The 24,861-nt window shown below is 27.1% G+C and overlaps 1 protein-coding gene across 3 annotated transcripts; it reads right to left on the bottom strand.

Annotated features, from left to right (window-relative positions):
• Positions 1–2,206: 2,206 nt before the first annotated feature.
• On the bottom strand, positions 2,207–19,637 carry LOC107442933 (uncharacterized). 3 transcript variants are annotated; one of them, XM_016056622.4, is made up of 7 exons: positions 19,578–19,637; positions 16,552–16,960; positions 14,379–14,444; positions 12,299–12,428; positions 9,803–9,977; positions 7,552–7,742; positions 2,207–3,047 (listed from the first exon to the last, which is right to left on the bottom strand). In XM_016056622.4, exons 2-7 carry the CDS (start codon positions 16,934–16,936, stop codon positions 2,897–2,899), a joined length of 1,098 nt encoding a protein of 365 aa, XP_015912108.2. In that variant the 5' UTR covers positions 16,937–16,960; positions 19,578–19,637; the 3' UTR covers positions 2,207–2,896. The 3 variants fall into 3 exon arrangements, with proteins under 3 accessions (XP_015912108.2, XP_042906545.2, XP_087014855.1); XM_043050611.3 differs by having other exon boundaries at positions 19,586–19,618; XM_087158729.1 differs by lacking the exon at positions 19,578–19,637 and adding an exon at positions 19,379–19,468 and having other exon boundaries at positions 2,871–3,047.
• Positions 19,638–24,861: the final 5,224 nt, after the last annotated feature.

The raw sequence follows: 24,861 nt of genomic DNA, 5'->3' as shown, positions 1-24,861 counted from the left end.
ATATAGGGAGAGTATGAACTAATAGTAGGAATGGAAGAAAAAAAATTCACCCTCAACTGTTATAATTTCTTTTAACATTTATTGTAAATAATGTTCCAGAGTTAGGTAGTAGAGCTCTTCAATAACGAAGCTAACATCAAAAACTATATACCGTAAAATGTCATACATCAAGCCTGTGTGCAAATATTAACTATAATTATATAAACATAGCTTATGATATAGCAAATTTAAAAGTTTGTGCAACATACTAAGAACACTAAACTACAGCAATACTGGTAGTGGTATAAAATAGAAAATGAAATAGATATTACTAAATCGTATACTGTATGGAATATATTTAAACAAAAAAAAACTTTTTAAAATATTTTTGTAACTTTAATTTTTATAAAATTTCAAAATTAAATATTGTAAATAAATAATTCAAAATTAAATATTCAGCACTATTATTATATTAGTTTATCGAGCACTTATTGCGACTTCAATAATAAAGAGACGTCAGCTTAAAAAAATAAACATTTTTAAAAAATACATTTTCATAATATTGCATAGATAGATACAACATTTGATATTGCATGAGATAGCAATGCAAAACGTAGTACTATTATTGCTTTAATGTATTACTCTTAATTGAAAAGGCAAAATGGTAAAAAATAGCTTATACTCGTTTTGAACTTTTTAGGTATTAATTCTTTAATTAGAATACTATTTTTTAATTGTTCTAGGTACTTAAAATCACTGGATACTTTAAGAGGTATTGACATTAGGAATTAATATTTTTAACTTTTTAAAACTTGACACAGTAATCATATAACAAAGCTCAATATTTTTTTAAAAAAACTAAATGGTGATAATAGAATTTCAAAATGAGATTTGTAAATAGAGATATTTAATATAAAAAAAAACTAAACATTTTATATTTCTTACCTCGAAAAGCCATTAATAATGAATATTTTTTAAAGCATAAGAAAAATTTAAATAAGAAAAATAAAAAAAAGGAGTAAATAATTCTAGTACATAACATTAATTGTTGTTGTACACAACACTAAGCCGGAAGTATTTGCAATGACCTCGAAACATCCTGGCGGATGATCCGAATACATATAATCTGGATAGCTTAAATATGAATTAAAGTATGTCAGCTAGTTTGAATAATTTTTTCATTTAGGTATTAATCTATTGAATAGAAATAACTAAATCAACATTATTTCTATTTCTTACGGTGAAAAGACTTAAATGGTAATTAAAAATTCATAGATAATTTTAGAATATTTAACTTTAATGTGAATTGTTAAGTGAAGTAACTTAAATTACGAAATACATGAATATTAAATTTTTTACCTTTTAAATATTAAGAATAATTAAAAGATCAAAATATCTTTATTTCTTATTTGTAAAAGAACCCTATAGTATTTATATTCTAAATAGTTAAGTAGGAAATAATAAGAATTATAAAACAGAAACAAGTAAATATGCACTTAACTTTCTTTGGCAAACAATATGAATGTTACAGGGAAAATATTAACATGATTTAAATTTGAAAAACCAACTTAATTGACTAGAAATATGTTATCATTTTTCTTAAATTTGAAAACATACAAGCAAGCTTGATAAAAAAAAAAACTTTTTACACTGAAATATTTGTAAGAATCAAAAAAAAATATTTCATATTAGTATTTAACATTGAGTGCATGACAAAAATAAAATATACTTAGACAAACGTGGTATATAAAGGTATGGGGAAAAAAGTAGCATAAAAAAAAATGTAAAATTAATAAAATTTGCACAAAAAATATCACAATGTTTTAAATAATACTAAATTCAAAACAATAAATGCATTTAGTACAAAGAGGAAAATAAAAACAAGTAAAATAATATAAAATAAATAAATAGAAGAAATAAATATCAGCAAAGCAATGATATCTTGGATCAATTTGCGAATCTTATTTTTCCTAATTTGCATTAAATAAGTTCTGTAAATAAAATATATCTGAGTTAAAATTAGAAAGCTCCATTGTAACTTTTAAGTAAAAACAATAAATTAACATAAACATCAAGCATTTCATTTCTAAACAGCAACTTATAAATAAGGATTTTCCTGATAATTTTTTTAAAAAGATTCATTTTTAAACTTTTTTCATTTTTTAAAATACTGCTGAAAGGAAATGATTTCAAAAACTAAATGCGTTTTTAAAAAAGAAAAAAAACCTTTTGAACTTTTCTGCATTTTGAACAGCAAAATAAATGCATTTAAAAATGTACAAATAATTCAAAATGTAAAATAATCAAACATATCTTACTGCACAAAAAATGCTTATAAAGAATTATAAAAAACAACAAATTAGACTAGATTTTTAAACTGTAAAAATTACAAGAAAGTGTAAAACTATCACTCGTACAGGAATGCCGGCCAGTATTAATGCTTTTTCTTAGACATTAAGCCCTTCTTTTTGTAATAACAAAAATGAAATTTTCCGTACGCATAATGAAACAAATAATATTCTTTGAAAATAAAACTTCAGATTGTAAAAAATTAACAATGAGAGGTTATCTAAATAGAAAAATCTCTTTAGTTTTATTTCAAACAAGTTTACCTTCATGAAAAACAACAAGGTAAATCTTAATTTCAAAACGGCTATAAAAGAAATTTTTATTAAATGAAAGGAAGAAAAAAATCCAAAAAAATAAAAGGCAATCGTGCTTTCCTGCATTTTTTAAATAAGTTTCCTGTAACTTCGTAGTTCGAATTGAAATCTGTGGAAATTACAGAAAGTTTGTAACAGTAAGCATCGCTGGTTATATACACAGATCTGAAAGCAAATAATTTATGTAAAAAGAAACTACATTTTAGCACATTTCATAAACCAGCTATATTTTACTTTATATTTGTAGCAGTATTTTAATTTGTAACTTGGTCTATTTTGGGAGGAGGTAGTCTAGGACCCCTTGACTTTCTAGATTTATCTAACCTATGATCTACTACAGGTACAAGAGGTTGCTTCAAGGCAGGCAAAGTATTTGAACTTCTTTGATGATACTGAATTTCATACCTAAAATGATAAAACACAAAAAGTAATAATATGTACTTTTTATAGGGAAAAAATTTATTCATTACAAAACTGTCACCACAAAAACGAAAAAAAAACTAATTATTTATTAAATTTATGTTCCTAATACCAGGGATGAGATTGGCCAAATGACAAAAAAGCTGAATTTCCACGACAGTAAATCAGATGCGATTACAATCTTTTAATAATAAATTTCAGATAAAAAATAACTATGTGTTGATAGATTTTTAATTGCATAATAATTTATTAATATGTAAATAATTACCTTGACACTTAGTAAAATAACCCATTGAAAAAAATAAAGCTAGAAATTAAATTTTTCTTCAGTTCACACAAAGGAGACAATTACAACTAGAGAATTCTGCCAAGTTTAGCACTACTGAAAACATACATAAACCTTATATTTCTTCTAATAAATACTAATTTGTGATTTATAGCAAGAATATCAATAACATAATTTTTTTAATTATTTAGCAAACAAAATAAAATTTTATAATGGAAATCATTAAGTTCATATTATTATCTAACAGGGGTCTGTCTAGTTTTTATTTTTTGTTGAGAGGTACAGTCGTCCCCACTTAATCGCATAACTCGCTTATATGAATAAAATTTAATGGAACCAAGTAATTTTATATGAAACAAGTGCTTAACTTCCCCGTTTATTTGCTCTTTTTTATCCCCGTAAAATTGCATAAAAAAGTAGTACTGAAATGAAATGTTTCACCAGCTAAATTGGAATTTCCGTTTTTCAGTTAAAATAAGGATACAACAGGGGGTCACTTCAATAGAAACTTCTTATTCATTAGTACATGTTTAAAGTTGAAAAATTAGTCAAATCTTGCAGCCAGTTATACATTGAAGGCCAGTTATACACGAAGGAGGTTTTATCTCTCTTTCGACTTACTTCACTCACACATCATTTAGACTGTAAAAAAGGGATTAAGTGATTTGTCTTCTGGTCAAGACTTGTGATTTGTTCTGTGGTCCCCTCCTGATGCATTATTAGCTTTGAGAATAAAAAAATATTAAAAACCTAACACACTTGTGTACAGAATGTCTTTCTTTTAAGTAGAATAATTGCTTAATCCAGTGAATATTTTGAGTGGGTTGTAAGTTGAGCTCAAATAAGAACGATTTAAATTAATCGAAGAAAAAAAATTAATCTTGGAAACAATAAATTACAAAAAATTCCTCATTAAATAGTGCATTAATTAGGAATTGCTCAAGTTTTAAAGATTAAAAAAAATTAATAGGTAAAAATTAAAAAATTCTGAAATTTTCTAATGAAAATTTTAGTAGAAACTAAAAGGGTATATCTAATTTTGATAAATTGACGAATTAAACGGGTACAAAAAAAAACAGACTTCAATTATGGATTTTTTCAGAAGGGATCAAATAATATTTTAGTACCTATATGATACTTTTCAGTAACATTGATTTATTTTTAGATAACTTTAAATGACATTTATATTTAATGATACTAAAGCAGGCAGTTTTAATTATAATTGTTTTTATTGATCATAAAACTGAGTAATCAAAACGCTAAACTATGCATTAAATACCATTAAAGAGTAAAATTTCGCAAAAAACTCATAATTTAAGATTGAATATTTCACTCCTCCCTTAATAGAATAACACGCTTAATGGCATAAATTTGGCTGGAACTGATGGTATTCCTCTAAGCGGAGTTGACTGTACCTATTTTGTGAAAACTTAAGACATAATTTGTGAAATTTAAAATTTTTTTTAAAAAGTCAACACAAAAATATGGTAAAATAAGAAAATATTTTCAAAAATATTTCAATATTTTTTGAAAAAAGGTTAAGAACATTTTGAGAAACAACTGTTTTTCTTAAAATTGAATTTGTGAAAGTACCACTCAACGGCAGTAAATTTGCCCTGGACAGACCCTTGTCTAATCTAGCTAAAGCTCTGAGAAACATATCAATAATTGTGAAGTAGAAACATTTAATAACTCCTTATCTACAAAAAATTGCTAATTAAGTAGTTTGAATAGTTAAAGTAGTTTGAATTTTCTGTTTATCTTCGAAAATCAAAAATAAATATGATTGTTGTTTCAACGGCTGAATTTTCAGAAAAAGCGGAATATTTATAATAGAAAAAAGTTAAACTTTTAGAGAAAAATCAGTTTTCCATAAAATAAAAAAAGGCTAAAATTCGAGAGACAAAAGCAAAAATCCGCTAGAAAGTGGAAAAATCTCATCCTTACAATACTAGGCATCTTTAATCATACGGTTTTCGAAACTTTGTATTTTTCTCCAGTTTAAATAAGTGGAAAATTAACAGAGGTGACAACTTTCCAGAATAGATTAGAACAAAATATAATCAGTTACCGTTTACAAAATTCAAATTAGTGCAATTGAAGTCATTCTATATATGGATATAATATTATGGGTAAGTTTACAATAAAATTTTTTTAAAAAATACCACTTAAATGAGGTACTAAATTTCAACATTGAAATTTTTCACTTCATTATAAAATTCCTTGGAAAGATTATTAGATTATTCTAGTTTTTGATTAAATCAGAACTAACCCCTATTTCCTTTTTATCATGCTTGGCCTTCTCAAGAAGTTTTTCCCAGACTTACCCTTTTTCTGCTAGTGTTTTCCAGTTTTTAGTTCTTAAAACTAAAACTCTTTTTCTAGGCTACCTATCCATCTCAAATTAGGCCTGCCACTTTTTCGTTTGCCAACTGGTCTGACGTTGAAAACTCTTTTTTGTGGTGCGGTCTTTTTCCCTTCGGATAACATTGCCTGCCTATTTTATTCTTTGTTGGGTTCATTATATGAGTGATAAAGCTCTAAATTTGCTCTTCTAAGCCACACACTATATTTTTGAATTCCTCCAAAAATACTTCGCAAGACCTTTCTCTTAAAGGTACCCAACATAGCCTCAGCCGTACAAGATATGGTTCAGGTTTCGCAAGCATACGTTAAATTTGATCATAAAAGCGATTTACCTAATGAAACTTTTGTTTTTCTATGAATTACATTAGATGTTATGTATTTTCGAATTCCATTAAAATATATATTGGCTATAGTGATTGTCCCTTGTATTTCCATTGTAATACTGTTCCTATCCTCGATCACAGAACCCAAGTAAACGAAACTGTCAACAACCTCAACTTTATATACTTCAATTTCTAAGTGGGTGTAATTGAAGCTGGTTTTAGAACAGGGCAAATATTTTGTTTTGTTCTCGTTTATTCTCAGGCCAATCTTGAGAGCCGCTTACTCTAAAGAAATAAAAGCTTGCCTTAGTGCAACAGGTGTCCAAGAGCTATTAATTAATATTATCTATAATTTTTTTAAATATATCCATCTTTCTTCCATAAACATGCTAACATATTATAAAAGAATGGCTGAAGATTTTGAATATACTAATACTTTAGAATTACTTAATGTCATTAATTAACTGTATTCAATTTACAACATTTGTATAAATTTAATTAATAAAAATGCTCAAGTTTTTTCTCAATAGAATTTATTCATAGAGCATGAAAAATTTAAGGTAATACGTTTTTCAATTCAAAAATATTTGGAAATATTAGAATGATAAAAAGGACTAAAATCATCAAATTGGTTGGATACATATGTGCATGTAAAATAGTAAAGGTATGTTTTAATACAATTGATTTAATGATAAATAAGGAATGGAATAATTTTCTTAAACACATTGAAGCCTTAAGCATATCAATATGCTTATATTATAACAGCAAATAAAATATTATGCATTGATTAAATTTTAAATGAATTTTTGAATGTTATTCAATCTTTTTTAATTGAGGTCTTTTATATAAACTTTGTTTTTTAAAAATGTTAGAATCAATAAAAATACTGATTTGCAGAGGGCAAAAACATATCACCTGGAATAACTTTTATTCTCATGAGGAGATTACTAATTGTCAATCTCAATGGTTCCTAGGCCTGAGATATGCTAATGCTAATTAGATTATAATCATTCATATATGCTAATTAATAAGATTATATCATAATCTACAAAGAGAGAAGATTATGTTTTAGAATAGCTAGTTGGAAAAAGTAAAGATAAGATTTCTTTACCTTTTTTTATTATTTATTTCAATAAAATCTAACTGGTTTCTTAGCTTTGGTAGCCCGACGACCTGAGCGCAAAGTCTTTACAGTAAAACAGTTTTATGAGGACCAATGTCGCGCCCCCTTAGACCCCACAAAGGCTGATCAAAGTGGACACCCACCCGCTTACTCCACAAATTGAAAAAAAAGTAATGTAAAATATACATATATAGCCTTTCTCTTTACATGTTTTGGCTTTATATCTTTGCAAACTTGTCTTTATGTGTCATATCAAATCTCAGATTATGGCAAACAAGTCACACACACACACAAAAAAAAAAAATCCTATTAAACCAGAACAAGTTTATGATAATTTTTTATGTGCTATAAGAAATAAAAATGTTACTACTTGAACTAAAATTAACTTACTGTTGGTGAGAATAATTCTGTTGGTTTCTTAAAGGTAGTCTAGGAAGTCTAGGCTGATGTTGTTGACGAGGTGACTTTTGAGGCTGATGATGATGATAATTATGATGATGACGATACCCATTGCCATTCCTTACATAACTATCTGACCAATCAAGTTTGCAGTCATCATGGCGATTGCGTCGATCCTCCCGCTGAAATTTGTCATGAAACAAAAACTTGAACTAACAAAGAACAATGAAACAACTAACAAAGAAAAACCAACTAAAACAAAAACTAAGTTTAAAATTTATTACAAATGGTACAAAAGTCAAAACACAATGAACGCTTAATAGACATGTATTTTGATTCCTATCATGCCTATATAATTTTTTATTTCAAAATCTCTTTAGATATAGAAATTAGATGAAAAATTATCAGATTTAAAACCTTTTTCTGAATATTTAGTTGTTTTTAATAATACTTGATCATAAATAACTGTCTCTTTAACTGAATTAGATTTTCAATTAGAAAATGGAAACTTTCTTTTCATGCTTTAATAATTTTGAAATTATTATCATAAAATTTTCAAATTAATTTATTGAATTAATTACAAGTATTTTACATTAAAAAAGCAGGGTACATAGAAATTTTTTTAATAGAAAATAAACACTTATTAAGCTCACAAAAAATATTAGGCACTTATTTTTAAAAAAAAAAATCATAATTAGGGTACACATAACTGCCAACACGGATGGGGAAAAATCCAATAGATTTTACAAAGTAATAAATTTCATGATAATTGTTGCAAAATGCACTAAACATTTTACACATGGGGGATTATTGTTAGAAGATTTATTATTATTTAGGGATTTTTATAGTCAGTCATCAAAATAGAAAAATATTTTCTTGTCCCTAACATTAAATTAAATGTTATGCATTACGTTCACTCATAATTTTGAATAGTAATACGCATTTAATTCATCGAAGATAGTTAAAAGACTTTTAATTAATTAAAAAAGAGAGTTCTGGATAACTCAAATTTTAGAACAGAAAAGTATAAATGAGGCTTTTTATAAATGAGGCTTGTTTCATTATGTATAATATATTCAATGAAGTAATAATTTGAGCAAAAATTTTATTTCAATAAGGATCTGTTTAGGAAACTGTCTCAATTTTAGGGAATTTGTAAAAACCAGGAGAATTTTTATTAAACCAGTAGATCAGCAGAAACTGGCATAAACCAGTAGTCTACTGGAAAATCCGGTAGAGTTAGCAATATATATATATATATATATATATATATATATATATATATATATATATATATATATATATATATATATATATATATATATATAATATATATATATATATATATATACATATATAATATATATACATATATAATATATATATATACATATATAATATATATATATACATATATAATATATATATAGAGAGAGATTAATAAACAAAATGCAAAATCATTAAAAAAAATATGTTGTTGCATTGATTAAGATAAAATAACATTTTCTGACCAAGAACTATCTTATTGATTATATTAGCCAACATAAAAGCAATTTATGCAGAATTTAAAATATTCAATATTGAGTTACACATTCCATTTTTTTAATTAATAATCACTGCATTTGATTATTTAAAAAAGAATAATTTAAATTCAAAATTAAAATTAATTAAATTCAATTTTAAAAAAAACTATCAGGTATATTTTTTAGATTTAAAATTAAGTTGTTTATAAAAGTATATTTAAAAAAAACAATAAAAAATTTAATATCATTGATCATGTTGATTTCAGAAAAATATGTAAAGAATTAAGCAAACTAAGAAGACTAAATAAAATTCATATTACTAACGTGAAATAGTGATTATTAAATTTTATTGAATCTTATTATTATCCCTTGTAAATTTTGATTAAAATTTATTACTTAGCTCAATAATTTTTTCAATAAAACGATTAAAATTTCAATAGTTTTGAAATGTAAATACAATAAGTATTGAAGCTAAATAATTATGTCAGAAGTAAAATATTATATGGTCCCTACATTCATAATATTTTAAGAAATATGAGATTATTGAAATTTTTATTTTAAAAGTTTCTAAATGAAATCATTAAGGGATAACTTTAAGTTTTTCAGAATGACAAATGTTAATTAAAATTAAGAGCAAATTTGAATTTTTAGAACAAATTTGAACAAAAACTGCAAAAAAACAAATAGAAGATACTAGCACTGAAAGAAAAATATCCAACCTTTCCATTACGATGATTAGAGGCTCTCTGTATTTGCCTCAAAGTATCAGAATAGTCTTCCATTTGAGGTGACGACCCATTTGGTGAATGGATTTGTTGTCCATCATCAATTGCTGAATCTGGAGGTGTCTTATTGTAATTCTTGTTACGTGACACATGTTTAGAATATTGGTCTCTGAAAAAGATTATGTTAAAATTTAATACACATTCAAAAGCATGGAAATTAAATAAATAATACATTTACAATGAATCACATATAAATTGTAAGTGCATTTTTTTTTGAAAAAAATATTTTATTTAACTATTATAGCATACTTGCCAACATTGGAGAAATAAAATAACAGAGATTTTACTGACCGACCCAATTTTGGGTTGATGTTTAACTCTATAGCCTTGTAATTTCGAAACCAATCCAGAAAACAAAGGAATTCCTGGATCAAGTATTGGAAGAAATTTGACTTTTGATAGAACTAACCCGCATTTGAGTTACATGGAGAGGAAAACCACGAAAATCTCCCACAATCAGCCTGACGACAAGGGGACTCTAATCTGTGATGTTAAATTGTATAACATTTAAAGAAAATTTACTCTTTATTTTTTCATCCCTCTAACATTTAAGATGCATACCATTGTAAAGTTTTCATTAATTTTTAAAATTTGTCAGTACATATACCAAATAATAAACAGAATTAACTTAATAATATGAATTTTTTAATTGATTCTGAATTCCTTATGCATTTGCGGGGTGCTCTTTCAAAATCACTGGCAACTCTTGATTTGAAGGGCCCTAATGTTGCTAAATATATATTAATTATATTTTACTAGATATGTGCCCTTTGAAACAAAACAAAAAATAATAAAATAAATATGAAAAATAATATTTTATATTAACTTAGCCTAAATATAATTTCCACTAGTTATAGTAACCTGAAGTTCTACTATTCTGCTAATTGAAAGGTCTTGAGAAGTGTTTTTGGAGAAATTCAAAATAATGGTATGTGGCTTATAAGATCAAATCTAGAGCTTTATAACTCACATAATGAACCAGACATTATTAACTTTATTAAATGTCAAAGAATTAAATGGCCAGGTCACGTTATCAGAATGGACAAAGACTGTATCACAAAAAGAGTTTTCAATGATTGACCAGTTGGCACGAAAAAGAGGCAGGCCAAATTTGAGATGGATAAATGACCTAGAAAAAGACCTTTTAGTCTTAAAAACTAAAAACAGGTGAAAATAAGCAGGAAAAAGGTTAGCCTGGAAAAAGCTTTTTCAGAAGGCCAAGGCCCACCCTGGGCTGTCGAGCCATTAATGATGAAAAATAATAAAATATGAAAAATAATAGTTTATATTAACTTATCCTAAATACACTTTGCACTAGTTATAGCAATCTGAAGTTCTACACTTTAACTGCTATTTTTTCTTAAAATAAAAAAGAGAATTTTTTTTCTAAATAAAAGGGGGACAACATTTGTCAAAAAAAGGGCAAGGAGGGTGCATTTACCTTTAAAGAAGGGCAGGTAGGGTGGGCCATCCATCTAAAAACCCATAGGAAGAACACTATCACTTGCTATTCTGAGAATAGAAAAAGCCTCTTTTAGCTGAATATATTTCTTCAGGATCCTCGATTTCACAAAATATTTTTGATCACTCAAAAAAAAAAAAGACTTTTTTTTAATTTCTGAGGAATTTAAAACGTTTTCTTGAAATCAAAGCCTTTTCTTGAAGAATAGAAAAATTTCAGCTAAGCATAAAATCAAATAAAGAACCAAAGATATTGAACCTGTTTCAAGGAACTGCTTTTTGAAATAAATACATGTTATACAACTTTTAAAATGTTAGCATAGTTATAAGTTTGACTAACATTTTAAAAATATTTAGTACTTGATTCTCAATATTGAAAAATTTTTCATGTCACTATTCGAGTTTGTGATATCAAGATTTGACTGAATGCTATTCAATATATGCTAACTCAAAATGTTACTAACAAACATTTTAAACAAAACATTTTACATTTAACAATTCTGCAAACAGCTGTGATAAATAAATTACTCTTCAACACTTAACCTAACTCTTAACAATAATGTTTAAGATAATTCTTGAGTTTCAACTTCTTATAAAGTCAACTCTTTGTTTCATTTTTAAAAACTCAGCAAAAAAAAAAAAGCTCGCTTTGATATGGCTTAAGTGACCAGTTGGGCTTACCACGTTGCACTATCTGAGCAAACACGATCTACCTTTTCGTCGACAGCTGGAAGAAAAGCTCCTGTTTTCCGTAGATTGCAATGTGAGATTGGGGTTTGCATGAGACCTTGCCTTTTTATTTGTGAAACTACCGCTTATCCTAAAGTTGAATTTGTGAAGGTACCGCTAAACGGTAGTAAATTTATCCTGGACAGATCCCTGATAGTTTACTCATATACAATAAAAATTAGAGAAAAAAAATTTTTTTTCCAAATATTCTGCACTGCCATAAAAAAATCTATTTTATACCTTTTCAAGTCCTGCACTTGATTTGATAAGGAGGAATTAACCTTAGCCGCATCTCTAAGAGCACTACGTAATTTTCGAATTTCTTTTTCTAATTTTTCAACTGCTTCTGTGTGTTGCTCATCAGATGCTTCTGAAATTTATAAAGTAAAATTTATAAATAGAAAAAAATTTAGAATTCACAAGTTCATAACTAAAATATCATGCAATAGCAAAGGCTCAATTTTTAACAAATCAATTCAAATGAATTAATCTAAATTTGCCACTCTACTTTGAAAACCTAGTAAATGTTTTTTATTTTTTGGCCAAAATTGGTGTCACATGTCTAAAAATAGGTAGGTAGGTACTTTATTTATGTCGCACTAGAACTGCATAATGGGCTATTGGCGATGGTCTGGGAAACATCCCTGAGGATGACTTGAAGTCACGCCATCACAAAGAGGGTGGCTCCCCTGCTTTGGTAGCTCGAACTCCAAGCGAAGTCTAGCACTTAACGGTAGAACAGTTTAACGAGAATCAATACTGTGCACCCTTGATTCATGCACAGACTGATCAAAGTGGTTGCTCACCCGCTTACTGACCAAAAATGATGTTTGACTTCAGTGTTCTATTGGGAACCGTGTCTTTACAATCAGTCCACTACAGGACATCTAAAAATAGAAGCTTGTAATATAAATCCCCCAATCTTTGTTTAAGACATATATTAAAACTATCAAAACAATAACACAGAAAATTTTTAGTTCAAAATTTTTCAAAATTCAACAGTGCAGCTAATAAAAAAAAATATTTAGTTCAGCCAGTGAGAAAACCACACGTCACAAAAGATAAAAAATTTTAAGTAACATTTAAAAAAAAAAGAATTTTTTCTTTTTTACATAACAACGTTGGTTAACAAAAAAGTTGCTACCCGTCTTTTAACTAGACAAGGGCTTCTGCCACTTAATATAACCAAATTAATTAAATTAGAATCTGTAACAAATTAAATTCATTAAAATTAAAAAAAAAATTTTTTTTAATGTAATGAAATTTTGATGTTTGATAACAAGAAATCTTTATACTACTTTTATGTACTATAATATACATATGTCCAGTCATTGCATTAAATACATGACATTTTGAGTCAAAATATGAAATGAGAATTATATACTTTGCCTAATCAATGTATGACTATTGGCCATTCATCAGTCATTTTATACAATGTCTAGAGCTCTGTTTGTAATTCATTAATTATTCTAATTTGGACGGTCATTCTGAGAAACCTAATTTGGTTTTTTAGGGTAATGCCTATTTTTCTGAACCTGAATTAGTTAAAAATGTTATGGAAAATCATTCACAGAATTACTTCTTAATATTTTACACTTACACCTGTAAGACAGTATTAATACAGTAGGAAAGATATCAAATCATACTAAAAAGATTCCAAGGTATATTTTAAATTTACATATTTTTAAGTGTACCCATATGTCAAATTAAATTTTTTTTTAAAATTTTCTTATTTTATAACACATAGAGGTAGAAGGGAAAAAAAGTGGAGAATGTGTAATAATCACAGTTAAATGAGAAACATTGAATATTACGAGTAGGGTGATTCAAGTTAGATTTCAGTGGTCAATTTAGAAAAGATATCAAATCATATTAAAAAGATTTCAAGGTATAAATTTACATATTTTTAAGTGTACCAATAAAAACATATCAAATTAAATTTTAAGAAAAAATTAAAAAAATATTTTAATATGTTTTTAATTTTTTCTTAAAAATATGTGTAATATTCACAGTTACAATGAAGAACATTGAATATTATAAGTTAGATTTTAGTGGTCCCACATAAAAATACCATAGTCAATTTTGAGCACTGAACAATGAGCTTTACAAATTTATAAAATTTCAATGTAAACCTTAAACATATTTTTTTATGTCAAAAAGTTTATGGAATACACTAAAAAATATTTTCTATAATGCATTTTTTTTTTTTTTGCAATTTTTTTATGTACTTATCATTCACCACCTCAAATAATTCTATTATTACATTCTATTCTTACATTCTAAAAAATTCTATTATTATAATCATGGGAATATAACAAACCCTTTTCCTTGTCCGACACTTCTTTTGGTAGGGCAGGTACTCCAGTAACAAGTTCAAAGAGCAATTCTAATGAGAAAATTCTTGATTAATTAAACATTTATACATTCCAAAAACAATAAAAGAACTAATCAATTGCAGGAAAAAAAATACTATTTTAAATGTTAAGAATAGGTAAATGCATGCGAACAAAATTTTCCTTTTTTATACCCCAGTGAATTGCAATTTATGATTGATATTTTTTTTTTTTTTTAATTGATTTACTATGTCAGAAAAAAAATTTATAACTGCTGTTGCACAGCCGAACCAATTTTGGGTTGACATTGATCGACTAATTTTCAACTCCATAGCCTTGTAATTTTGAATCAATCCAGTAGACAAGGAAACTCCTGAATCAGTACCCCCAGAGGTATAATTTGTTATGGGAACATGAAGGACTTTGTGACTCGACAGATTGAACGTGCATCAGTCACCATTTACTACACAGGGAGTTTTCGGAAAGGGTGAACCAAACCCACAACCTTTCAGACATGGGCCCAGTGCTCTACCAACCAGGCTATAGCGTCCTTTTAAAAAAATATTAAGCCAAACTGCAGGTAGATATAAGACATTTGATTCTATATTTTTAAAAAGTTTAGGCCTAATAAATTTTCAATTTTTGTATACTTTATAACTGAATCAAATAGGTTTTTATCAAAATGCAGATAGATACAAGACATTATGTGACTTCACTGTCTTTTTGATAGTGACATTCTATATTTTTAAATAGTTTAAGCCACATAATTTTTTAATTTTTGTTACACTTTATAACTGAATGAAATAGGTTTTTGTATTTCTATTTAACTTGGAAAGAGCAAGAAAACACATGAAAATTTCATTACACATATATGCCTAAGAAATTTTTTTAGTTAACAAAATCATATTATATATATTTGACACACAACCATTAACCAAAAACAATTCTATTTTTACTCTTTTTTTTTAAAACCAAAAAGCACTCAATTTAACTATTTTGACTTTCTTTAGCTAAAAACTTTTTTTTTTTAGTATAATAAGACAAATATCAAACTGTTTTAAAAATTAAAAGACAAAGTACTTGTGTAATAACTTAAATAAAAATTATTTTAAGCCTTATTTGTACTTCCATGATAAAAATTAATTTTATTGATTTTTTTAACTATTAGCAGGCGTAGCACCCTATAAGTACTTTTTAAGCAGTCAAAAAATATTTTTAATCACTTTCCAAAAAAAAAAAAAAAAAAAAATCATAACTAGGATCTGTACAGTAAATAAATTATTTTTTTCTATCGTTTAAAGTTCTTTATTTATAAACATAAAATCAATAAAATTCAAAAACTTTACATAATCATGATAATAGTTTCTGTTCTGATAAATATTGCAGAGAAAATTGCAAAAATCATGCATTTTTCGTAATTTAAAATGACAATCGACACAACAAAGAAAAAATCTCTTTTCAAAATATAGAAAATTAAACAATTATTACAAACCCCAAATAAAAAAAGCACCTTAAAAGGCTTTTAAAAAACTTAAATCAAAAATAAGCACCTTTAAGCACTTTTTAAAAATGCTACATACCCTCTGACAGGGTATGTAGCCAAATTAAACAAAAAATAAGCACCTTTAAGCACTCAAAAAATATTTTACAGCACTTTAAAAAAATGTCATAAGTTTTTGACAATTGTCAAAAATCATGAAATTTTGAATCATGTAAAACGAATAGCATTTTCACATGCTACGGACTGACAATACGTGGAAATAGATTGGGGTTGAATTAATTGTGAAAACATTGAATAGAACAATGTGAACTGTGTCTTTTTGTATAATTCGAAGCAAAAATCAACATGGTAAAGGAAAAATCTCATTTTGATAAAGGGAAAATTAAGCACTTTTTAAAAACACCCAATGAAAAAAGCCCCTTTAAGGGCTTTTAAAAAATGAAAATAAGCGCCTTTAAGCACTTTTTAAAAATGCTACACACCCTGACTATATGTTAATAATTTAAATCCAATTTTCAAAAGATATTTTTTTTAACAAACAAGTTTTGCTAAAAAAAATTTCTCAGGGAGACAGGTTAACCATTCAAAGAATATGCAAGTCTCCCACGAGGCTCTTGACAAATCAAACGATTACAATAAATAAATAAAAATATCCTTGCCTCTATTTTTCAATTTCAAGTCTTCTATTTCTTCATGTAAGCTTTTAAGCATGATGGCATGGTTTTCTTGAACAAAAGCTAAGCTTTTCTCGAGTTGCTGAATTTTCAGGAAAGGGTCGACGCCTCGTTTTTCGTTTAATACTGTTTGTTGGGGAGCAGCACCGCTGTTGGAAACCACTTTGCTTGTTGCCATTATAGAAGGGGGTAGAGGGAGTCTATTGAATCTGTCCTGACGAAATGGCTTCAGAGGCAATCTTTCGGGTATGGAAAAGCGACACCACTGGTTGATATGAGGATGTGGGGGTATTGCCGCAGTAGCAAAAGGAAATGCAAGACCAGGATGTGTTACCTGGACTTCAGCCTTTCCCTCAGAATGACTCATCATAACTCATGACGACACTCAATAAAACTGGGGGGAAAAAATTATAATAAGCATTATTAAATGGACAAGTTTACCACAGAAAAAAATGAACAAAATAGTTGCTTTTAGTAGCCTAAAGCAGGAAAATAGTTTTTTCAATAATATGACAAAAATTTTATTATTAATTTTAAAATAATTAGCATTTATTTATTTCTTTTTATTAAAATATTTAAACATAACAAAGTTTTTGCGCTTTTTAGTCTGTAAGCAATCTCACAATTAGAAAAGAATATATATATATGTATACATCGCTTATGGGCTGCAATCGGCACAACTCAAAAAATTAATTTTTGATATAAGTGGGTTTAAAGTTTTCATTGCTAAGCAAAATGAATAGGAAATGCTTTAGTTTGCTTAAACGAAGATTATCTTCAAGTTGAATTATGAGTTGTAATAGTATTGCTGCTGAAAGAAAATGTATTTTTATAATTACACCTGTTCCAAAACGCATGTTTTTTTAGTTGTGTCACTGCTGCAGCCCATGAGCGATAAATATATATATCTTTATAGAACTGAATTAATCTAAAATTAGAAAATATTCATGCTATTCCAGCTATGATAAGAGAAGCGATGAATTAATTAGAAGAGATATTTTAGCCTTCAACGGATATTCTAAATTACAGTTTCCTGCCAAACTATGGGTCTGTCGATATTTATTAAGCTTTTTCTTTGAACATGGCATTTTGTGCAAAACTCACAGTACATGAAAGTATAGTTTATAGTAGAAAGGTTAATACAAAATTGGGATATTTTGGACCTTTATTTTTAAAATACTTAGATTTTTTTTTTCAAGCTGAAAATTTTATTTCCAGATTCTTAGTCTAAAAATATATTCATTTTGAAATATTGGATACATATAATAAATTTTCATTGATATATTTTAGGAAACCCTGAAAGGTTTATCAGGGTTGTAGAAAATTTTCAGGGCCTAATATTTCCACCGAACGAAGTTTAAGTCACAATAAATTTTTCACAATATTTTTAGAAAGTCTGTATTTTGTCAAAAGTTTTCTATAACTAAGAAAGAGAAATTTATTTGATTTTGTAAAATTCTTAAATGAATTAGCCCATGAGTTAAAATGATAGAAATCAAAATCTATTGAAATAGCAATATTTTATAATTATAATTTTCAAAGAGAAAATATACATATATTTTTTTTTACAATTAAAAAACTTTGTAGCAATTTTTTTTATTTAATTAAACCAAAACTTTTTAAAAAAAAAAAAAAAAACACGTAGATGCTTTCCTGAGCTACAACTAATGCCTTTCGAGTTGGTCTCTCGCTGCTTTTTTTAGTTTTCCCCAGGCCACTAGCCGGAAGTTTCCAAGACTTGGCTAATTCTGCCACAATAAGATCATAAAACGAAAATCTCCCCAATTTCTTAACAAACTCAACTTTGTAGAGAAAGAATTAATCAGTGTGGTACACTTATGCCTTTTTTTTTTAATTTAGTCTAAATTAAATGGATTCAATATTTTAAATATTATATTATGCACATGAAAATTTCAAATCGTGCATTCGAGTCTTTACTTTTCTTGAGCTGGCTGCAGAGTTCTATAAGCACAGTTAAGGGAGAAATTTCCATAACCTTATCTGTGGTAAAATAAGCGTCAAGTCTTAGCAACTTCTTGGTAGTTGCACGTAAGAAACTTAAAAATAAAATAAAAAATCATAGAAAGGGACCAACTTAAAAGGTATAACTCACAGCAAAAGATGAAGGGAGAGATTTCTGTAACCTGATCTGTGGCAAAATAAGCACCAGATCATGGCAACTTCTGGGCAGTGGCCCATGAGAAACTAAAAAAAAATCACAGAAAAGGACAAACTCAAAAGGTGTAACTTGTAGACCAGGTAAACATCTGCATACTTTTTATACAAAAAAAAATTAAAAAATTTAAAAGTTTAAAATCTATTTGGCAATTTTAGTTAGCGCGACAGATAAGGATATGGAAATATCTCCTGGTTAAGCATTAAGAGGACCTGCAATCAGTTTCAAGTCATTTATTTTGGACAGAGAATAAAGTTGAGTATTAACAAAATTACAACATTTTAATAAAGTAAACAAGCTAGCACACAGTAAACAAATATATGTAAATTTAACAAGATATAATCAAGTATAAAAAAAAATCGCTCAGTAAAAGAAATCATGGCTTTAAAACTTGACCTAAAGTAAAGTTAAATCATACCATTTTGGCTTTAAAATAGCGAGGTAAGATATTTTTAAACCTAAATTTAAGATTAAAAATAAAACGATTAAAATGTCATATTTTCACGTCAAATTATTGATTTTTCACAGTAACTGTGACACTAATCAACACACCCAGTAGACAATTTAAAATCAATATATATGTTTTACATTGCTATCTATAATCTTTTAAGAATTCAAGTTATTAACTTCCATTACCAATTTAATAATATATAAAATAAATCATGAAATACAAGTCTTCACTATTTCATGCACACACCCATTTTTACGAAGCAATTAATGTAAATAACACCCTAGTTTTAAACTATAACTTAATTTTCTAGAAAAAAATTTATCATTTTAAATTATAGATTTAATGTCTACCTTCAATAAATAATAAAATATATATACAACTTACCTACTTACATATTACGATAAACACGAAACCGGAACAAGAACAATCAAAATTGTTGCCAATACTTAATTAATATACAGTATATCATCAGTTAAATATTTTGGAGCCATTCCTACTGCATTCGAAAAGCGATATGTAGTAGTTACACTTTACTCATGGAGCTAGTAGTAGGAACAGTCTGAAATAATGCTTCAGGTAGAAGGTTCGATTTTACTTTAAAATCGTACAGTAAAGTAAAGTAAAATCGAACCTTCTACCTGGAGGTCGGGGGTTTGATCCCCATTTCTTGTGTCTCCACATTATCTTTTAAGCAGAACTAAGAACTTATTTTTTATTTATTTCAGATTTATTTCTTTATTTCAGATTTATTTCTTCAAATATATAACTTACATTTAATTTTGATAAATAAATTTTTAAAAAAGAATAATTTTATATTAAACATTTTCATAAATTCCTAATTTAGTATCTACGATACATTTTAACGTTTCCAAAACAACTGTAGTGCCTTTTATTTTTAATTCAGTAAAGGAAAAGAAATTTTATTCCAGTTTTCTTATCGTTACAAAATTTGAAGCAACTCTGAGTAATTTTTTTTTCATGTGCTATGATAAACTTAATGATTTTTCTTTTATTTAGCAAGAAATAGAGCTACTAAAATTCTTTCATTTTTGTATATAATATGTCCTAATCAATTAAAGAAAAATATCAATTGCTTAAATTGTAATGACTTGGAATTTCGACAATTTAGCTAAATATGGCCACTAATTTTCAATTTTAAAAGTGGAATTATTAATATTAATATTGTTTTCAGGTTTTAATAATGAAAATTATTTTTCATGAGCAATTTACACACATGACTGGTTTGCAACGCCCGAGTTTTTCCTTAGTGTTAGTACTTAAAAGCTTCAGGGTAAAAATAATGCATCAATAAACAACAATAGATGTAAAAAACTTTCTATATCTTTGGCTAAAAAAAAAAGAAAGAAAAAACACCATGTATTTTTAATAAATTAAAAAACAATGTAATTTGAAGAATTAAAAGTTAAAAGCGGAGAAAAACGAAATGTTTTGAATTATGGCGACGAAAAACTGATCCCTTCCCAAAAATCAAATTCGTAAAAAACACAAAATCAAATTTATACAGAAGTTGTCATAAACACATCAATTTAATCAAATACGGAAGAATAAAAAGTTATAAATTTTCATTGTTAAAAAAAGTTGATAAGATCAAGGAAGCAGAAAAAATAATAATGGGAAAATATTTTTTTTCCCATCGGTCCCGATGGAAAAAAATATATCGATTTACCAATTAATTTTTTACTTTTTTTTTTATGCCGCTTTGACAGGGTAAAGAGAAAAATACGTTGCCATAATAATATTTCAGTCTGCCTCTTTGCAAATTAAAAAAAAATAAAAAATATAATAATATCAGAAACAAAAGCCGACAGAAGAAAATTGATTGAAAAAATTGAAAATGATTTGTCGATATGCCTGCTAGAATATTCATCCTAAACGGAGGGGCAATCCTCTACCACCCCCGATCGCAAAGTTTTTGATAACTTTAAAAATTATTAATTGGCGCTACAATGTTAAGAGAATTGAAATTGCGACAGGAATTTCAAAAAACATATAAAAAGAAAAAATACCTTAAAATCTAAGATCAATGTAAAACATTGCGACTTACATAAGACTTATTGATTTATTTAATAATCATAATTTTAACCATTAAGTAAAATTAAGCAGCTCGGAAATTTATTTCAGCATAATATTAATTAAATTCGGACCCTAGATTTCTAAACCTTTTAGAGGGGCTGTTCTTTTTTCTTTCTAGTATTGTTATAATTTTTGGATACAGATTAATTTATAAAAAGAAATTCCCTTACCTTAAATTTATTTGATTTTTTAGAATCTTTTTTTGTGCGTAGGATTTTCAAACTTTTAAGGAATTGACCATAAACTTCAGGAATCATAAATTACCGAATTTATAAATTCTGTGTTTATATATACAGTATACTTTCGATATCTCGAAAACCTTGTTATATCAAAAAAATATTTTCCCCCTTGGCATTATATATCCACCGAATGTTAATTTAATTACTAATTTAAAATGTAGAAAACGTGAGTTCAGACAAACCTAGAGTAAGCCATGAAGTTTCAAATACTGAAATGGAAATTTTAAAACATACAAATGAAAATAAATTATGAGATGATAACTTAGGATTACGCAACAACGGAGAAGTTATCATCTAATAATTTGTTAGCATTTTAATATTTTTTTTTAGCAATTGAAACTTTATGTCTTACTCTAGGTTTGCTGAACTTTCTTTTAAATCAGTAATGAAGGAGAAAGAGAATTTGCGATGAAAATTTTCTTCCGCGGTATGGAGTCCTCTTAAAACCTTGATATATCGAATTCTTTTTCGAAATAGAACATTAATTTTTTCGGAAAACACACAAAATCATTGTAAACCAGTTCTGTTCTATTTAACATATTATTGCTTATGTCTTACTTTCAAAAATAAAATTATCATTGAAAACAAATCTTTTCTATTTATAGCATAATTGTCTTACTTTTTAAAAATAAATTAGAAAGAATTTAAAAATTTAGACTAATAGTCAACTATCATCACATAAATATTTATTAGTAGTTATTCTTACGTTTCATGACTCTACTTTTAGAGTAATATTTTAGAATATATTTTTCTACTTTTTAGAACATATTTAGTTCGGAGCTTGTTATCTCAAAAACTCGAAATTTTTTTATAGCACCCCTTTTACAGCTTACTCTAGTTGCTACATTTTCTAAAGCTATTTGCCATTTCTAAATTAAATTAAGAGGACGCCATACAGCAGAAGAAAATTTTCTTCCCAAATTCTATTTCTCCTTCATTGCTAATTTAAAAGAAAGAAAAAGTAAGTTCAGGCAAACCTATAGTAATTTAAGTCATAAAGTTTCCATTGATAAAAAAAAACTTCAAAATATTAAAATGCAAACAAATTATTAGAAGAGAACTTCTTTGCTGCGTTTTCCTAAGTTATCTTTTCATAATTTATTTTTATTTGTATACATTAAAATTTTATTTTCAGTATTTGAAACTACACGGCTTACTCTGGATTTGTCTGAACTTACTTTTTTCTACACTTTAAATTAGTAATGAAGGAGAAAGAAAATTTGAGAGGAAAATTATGGCGTCCTCTTAAGACAGGGATGGGCAAACTTTTTTTGTCGAGGGCCAAAAATCAAGGAAAAAAATGCTTGGTGGGCCAAGTAAAAACTTCAAAATTTAAAAAAAAAAGCAATATACAAGTTTTAATTTAAATATTTAGTGAGATGACGGAAATTGCGATTTCATTTTTTAAAGTTCCTTATATTAAGGTTCGAAGTGAGATGCGCTAATTTTAAGGAACAAGGCTTTTCTGTTAGTCTACTTCTGAAATGATTTTTTCTAAGGTTCATAGTTGAAAACTCTTGTTCACATATATAAGATTAAGCAAACATAGTACTGATTTTCTGGGCATGAAATATTAAATTTTGGAAACTAGCTTTTGGTAATGATTTGTAAAACTTTGGCATATTTAGAAACAACTGCTTCAGATGATTGTTAGATTGTCCGCTCTTTGGAGCGTAAAATGCGCAGTCTGCCAAATGAGAAGTACAATTTACCTTTATTAGATTCCATAAGTCAGCTTCTCGAGAAAGACAAATGCTAGTTGGAGCCAATCTACGGCTATTCTATAAAGAACTTCTGCCTTCAACATTTTACCAATTGAAGCTGTCTGTGCTAACTATTTCCATTAATTTATGTTTTGTAGAACAAAAATAGAGAAAGTAAAAATGTCATCAGTACTTTGTTAAAAAAGGAAAAACAAAAATAATTTTAAACATAGTCGACAAGAAAGTGGATGTATATTGTTTATATTTGCCACTGATCGGCAAATAAAAATTCAATCCGCGGGCCGGATAAAATCTTCCGGCGGGCCACAGTTGGCCCGCGGGCCGTAGTTTGCCCATCCCTGTCTTAAGATATCACTTAGCCACGTAATAAATAATTTTATTTACACAACAGACCTTTTTAATCATAAGTAAATAAGTTATGAAACTAAAGATAAAATAATTTTATTTAATTTCTTTGGAACTAACAACAAATACATTTGTATTAATTCATTGTTGAAATGAGTAATCATACATGTATATAAGAAATATTTTCCTTTAACAATGATTTTCATCCAAACTCTTATTCATTGGTAATACTTTTCAATTTTCAAAAAATAATTAGTATTCAATTTCCTTTAACATTGACTTTCATTCAAACACTGTACATGCCTAATATATTAATTTTTTTATAAATATTAAATAATGTCAAACGGAAAATTTCTATGTACAATATGCTTTATGCTTAAAACCTTAATGACCCTAAAATCCTAGTAAAAAATAAAAGCTATACACAATCAAGGTACCATGTAAGTATTTAAATGCGTAAAAAGAGCTTCTTGAAAATCCAGTGTGTGTAGCCAAATCATTCAACAAAAAATAAGTACCTTTTAAGCACTTAAAAAAATATTTTTAATACATTACATTACATTTATTTTATATACATTAACAAAATGCAAAATAAATTTTAAAGACTTCACATGATCATGATAAAGATTTCAAAGGATAAAATGAAACCTGAAATTGAGAACAACTTGCAAAATGAAGCAGCATGCGAGTGCAAGAATTTCACCGAACCCAGCTTAATATATGCACATGAGGAACTGCAAGTATTTCATCAAAATTGCAAAATGATTGCCGCTTTCATACGGTAAGGACTGACGGTACGCCGAAATGCTTTGTGAAAACGATGAGCAGAAGAATGTGAAAACCACGCTTTTGCATGATACTTGGCGAAAACCGGCATGGTAAAGAAAAAAAAAAATCTCTTTTTCTAAAAAGGAAAATTAAGTACTTTTTAAAAACACCCAATAAAAGAAGCACCTTTAAGGGCTTTAAAAAACGAAAATAAGCATTTTTAAGCACTTTTTAAAAACGCTAAGCACCATGAACTCACTTAGAATCATATTGGTTTAATAGGGCATAAAAAAAGAATAAAATCATTAAAAATCAAAAGCTTTATTTGTGCCGATTAAAACATATTTACCTTTTGCTAGAGAGAAATTTAACATTTCATAGTCAAATAAACTGATTTTAAATTGATTTTATCTTTACTTTGCTCATACTGACCTTGTTGGTGATTGGACAATACCTATTAGAAAATGTTTTTGTTCCTCCAATCAAAAGCCTTTAATG

Source organism: Parasteatoda tepidariorum, chromosome 3 (assembly GCF_982258835.1).
Source record: "Parasteatoda tepidariorum strain Cologne lab strain chromosome 3, Ptep-v5.0, whole genome shotgun sequence".
Taxonomy (NCBI): domain Eukaryota; kingdom Metazoa; phylum Arthropoda; class Arachnida; order Araneae; family Theridiidae; genus Parasteatoda; species Parasteatoda tepidariorum.
This window is presented reverse-complemented; position numbering and strand designations above follow the sequence as displayed.

Bases quoted from the DNA above. Each gene is read 5' to 3' on its own strand.
- LOC107442933 (XM_016056622.4), bottom strand. From the start codon at position 16,936: ATGATGAGTCATTCTGAGGGAAAGGCTGAAGTCCAGGTAACACATCCT. The intron at 14,445-16,551 runs GCAAGGATATTT...TTTTCTCATTAG, and splicing joins CTTGAAATTGAAAAATAGAG to AATTGCTCTTTGAACTTGTT. The intron at 12,429-14,378 runs GTTTGTTATATT...TATAAATTTCAG, and splicing joins AGTGTCGGACAAGGAAAAGG to AAGCATCTGATGAGCAACAC.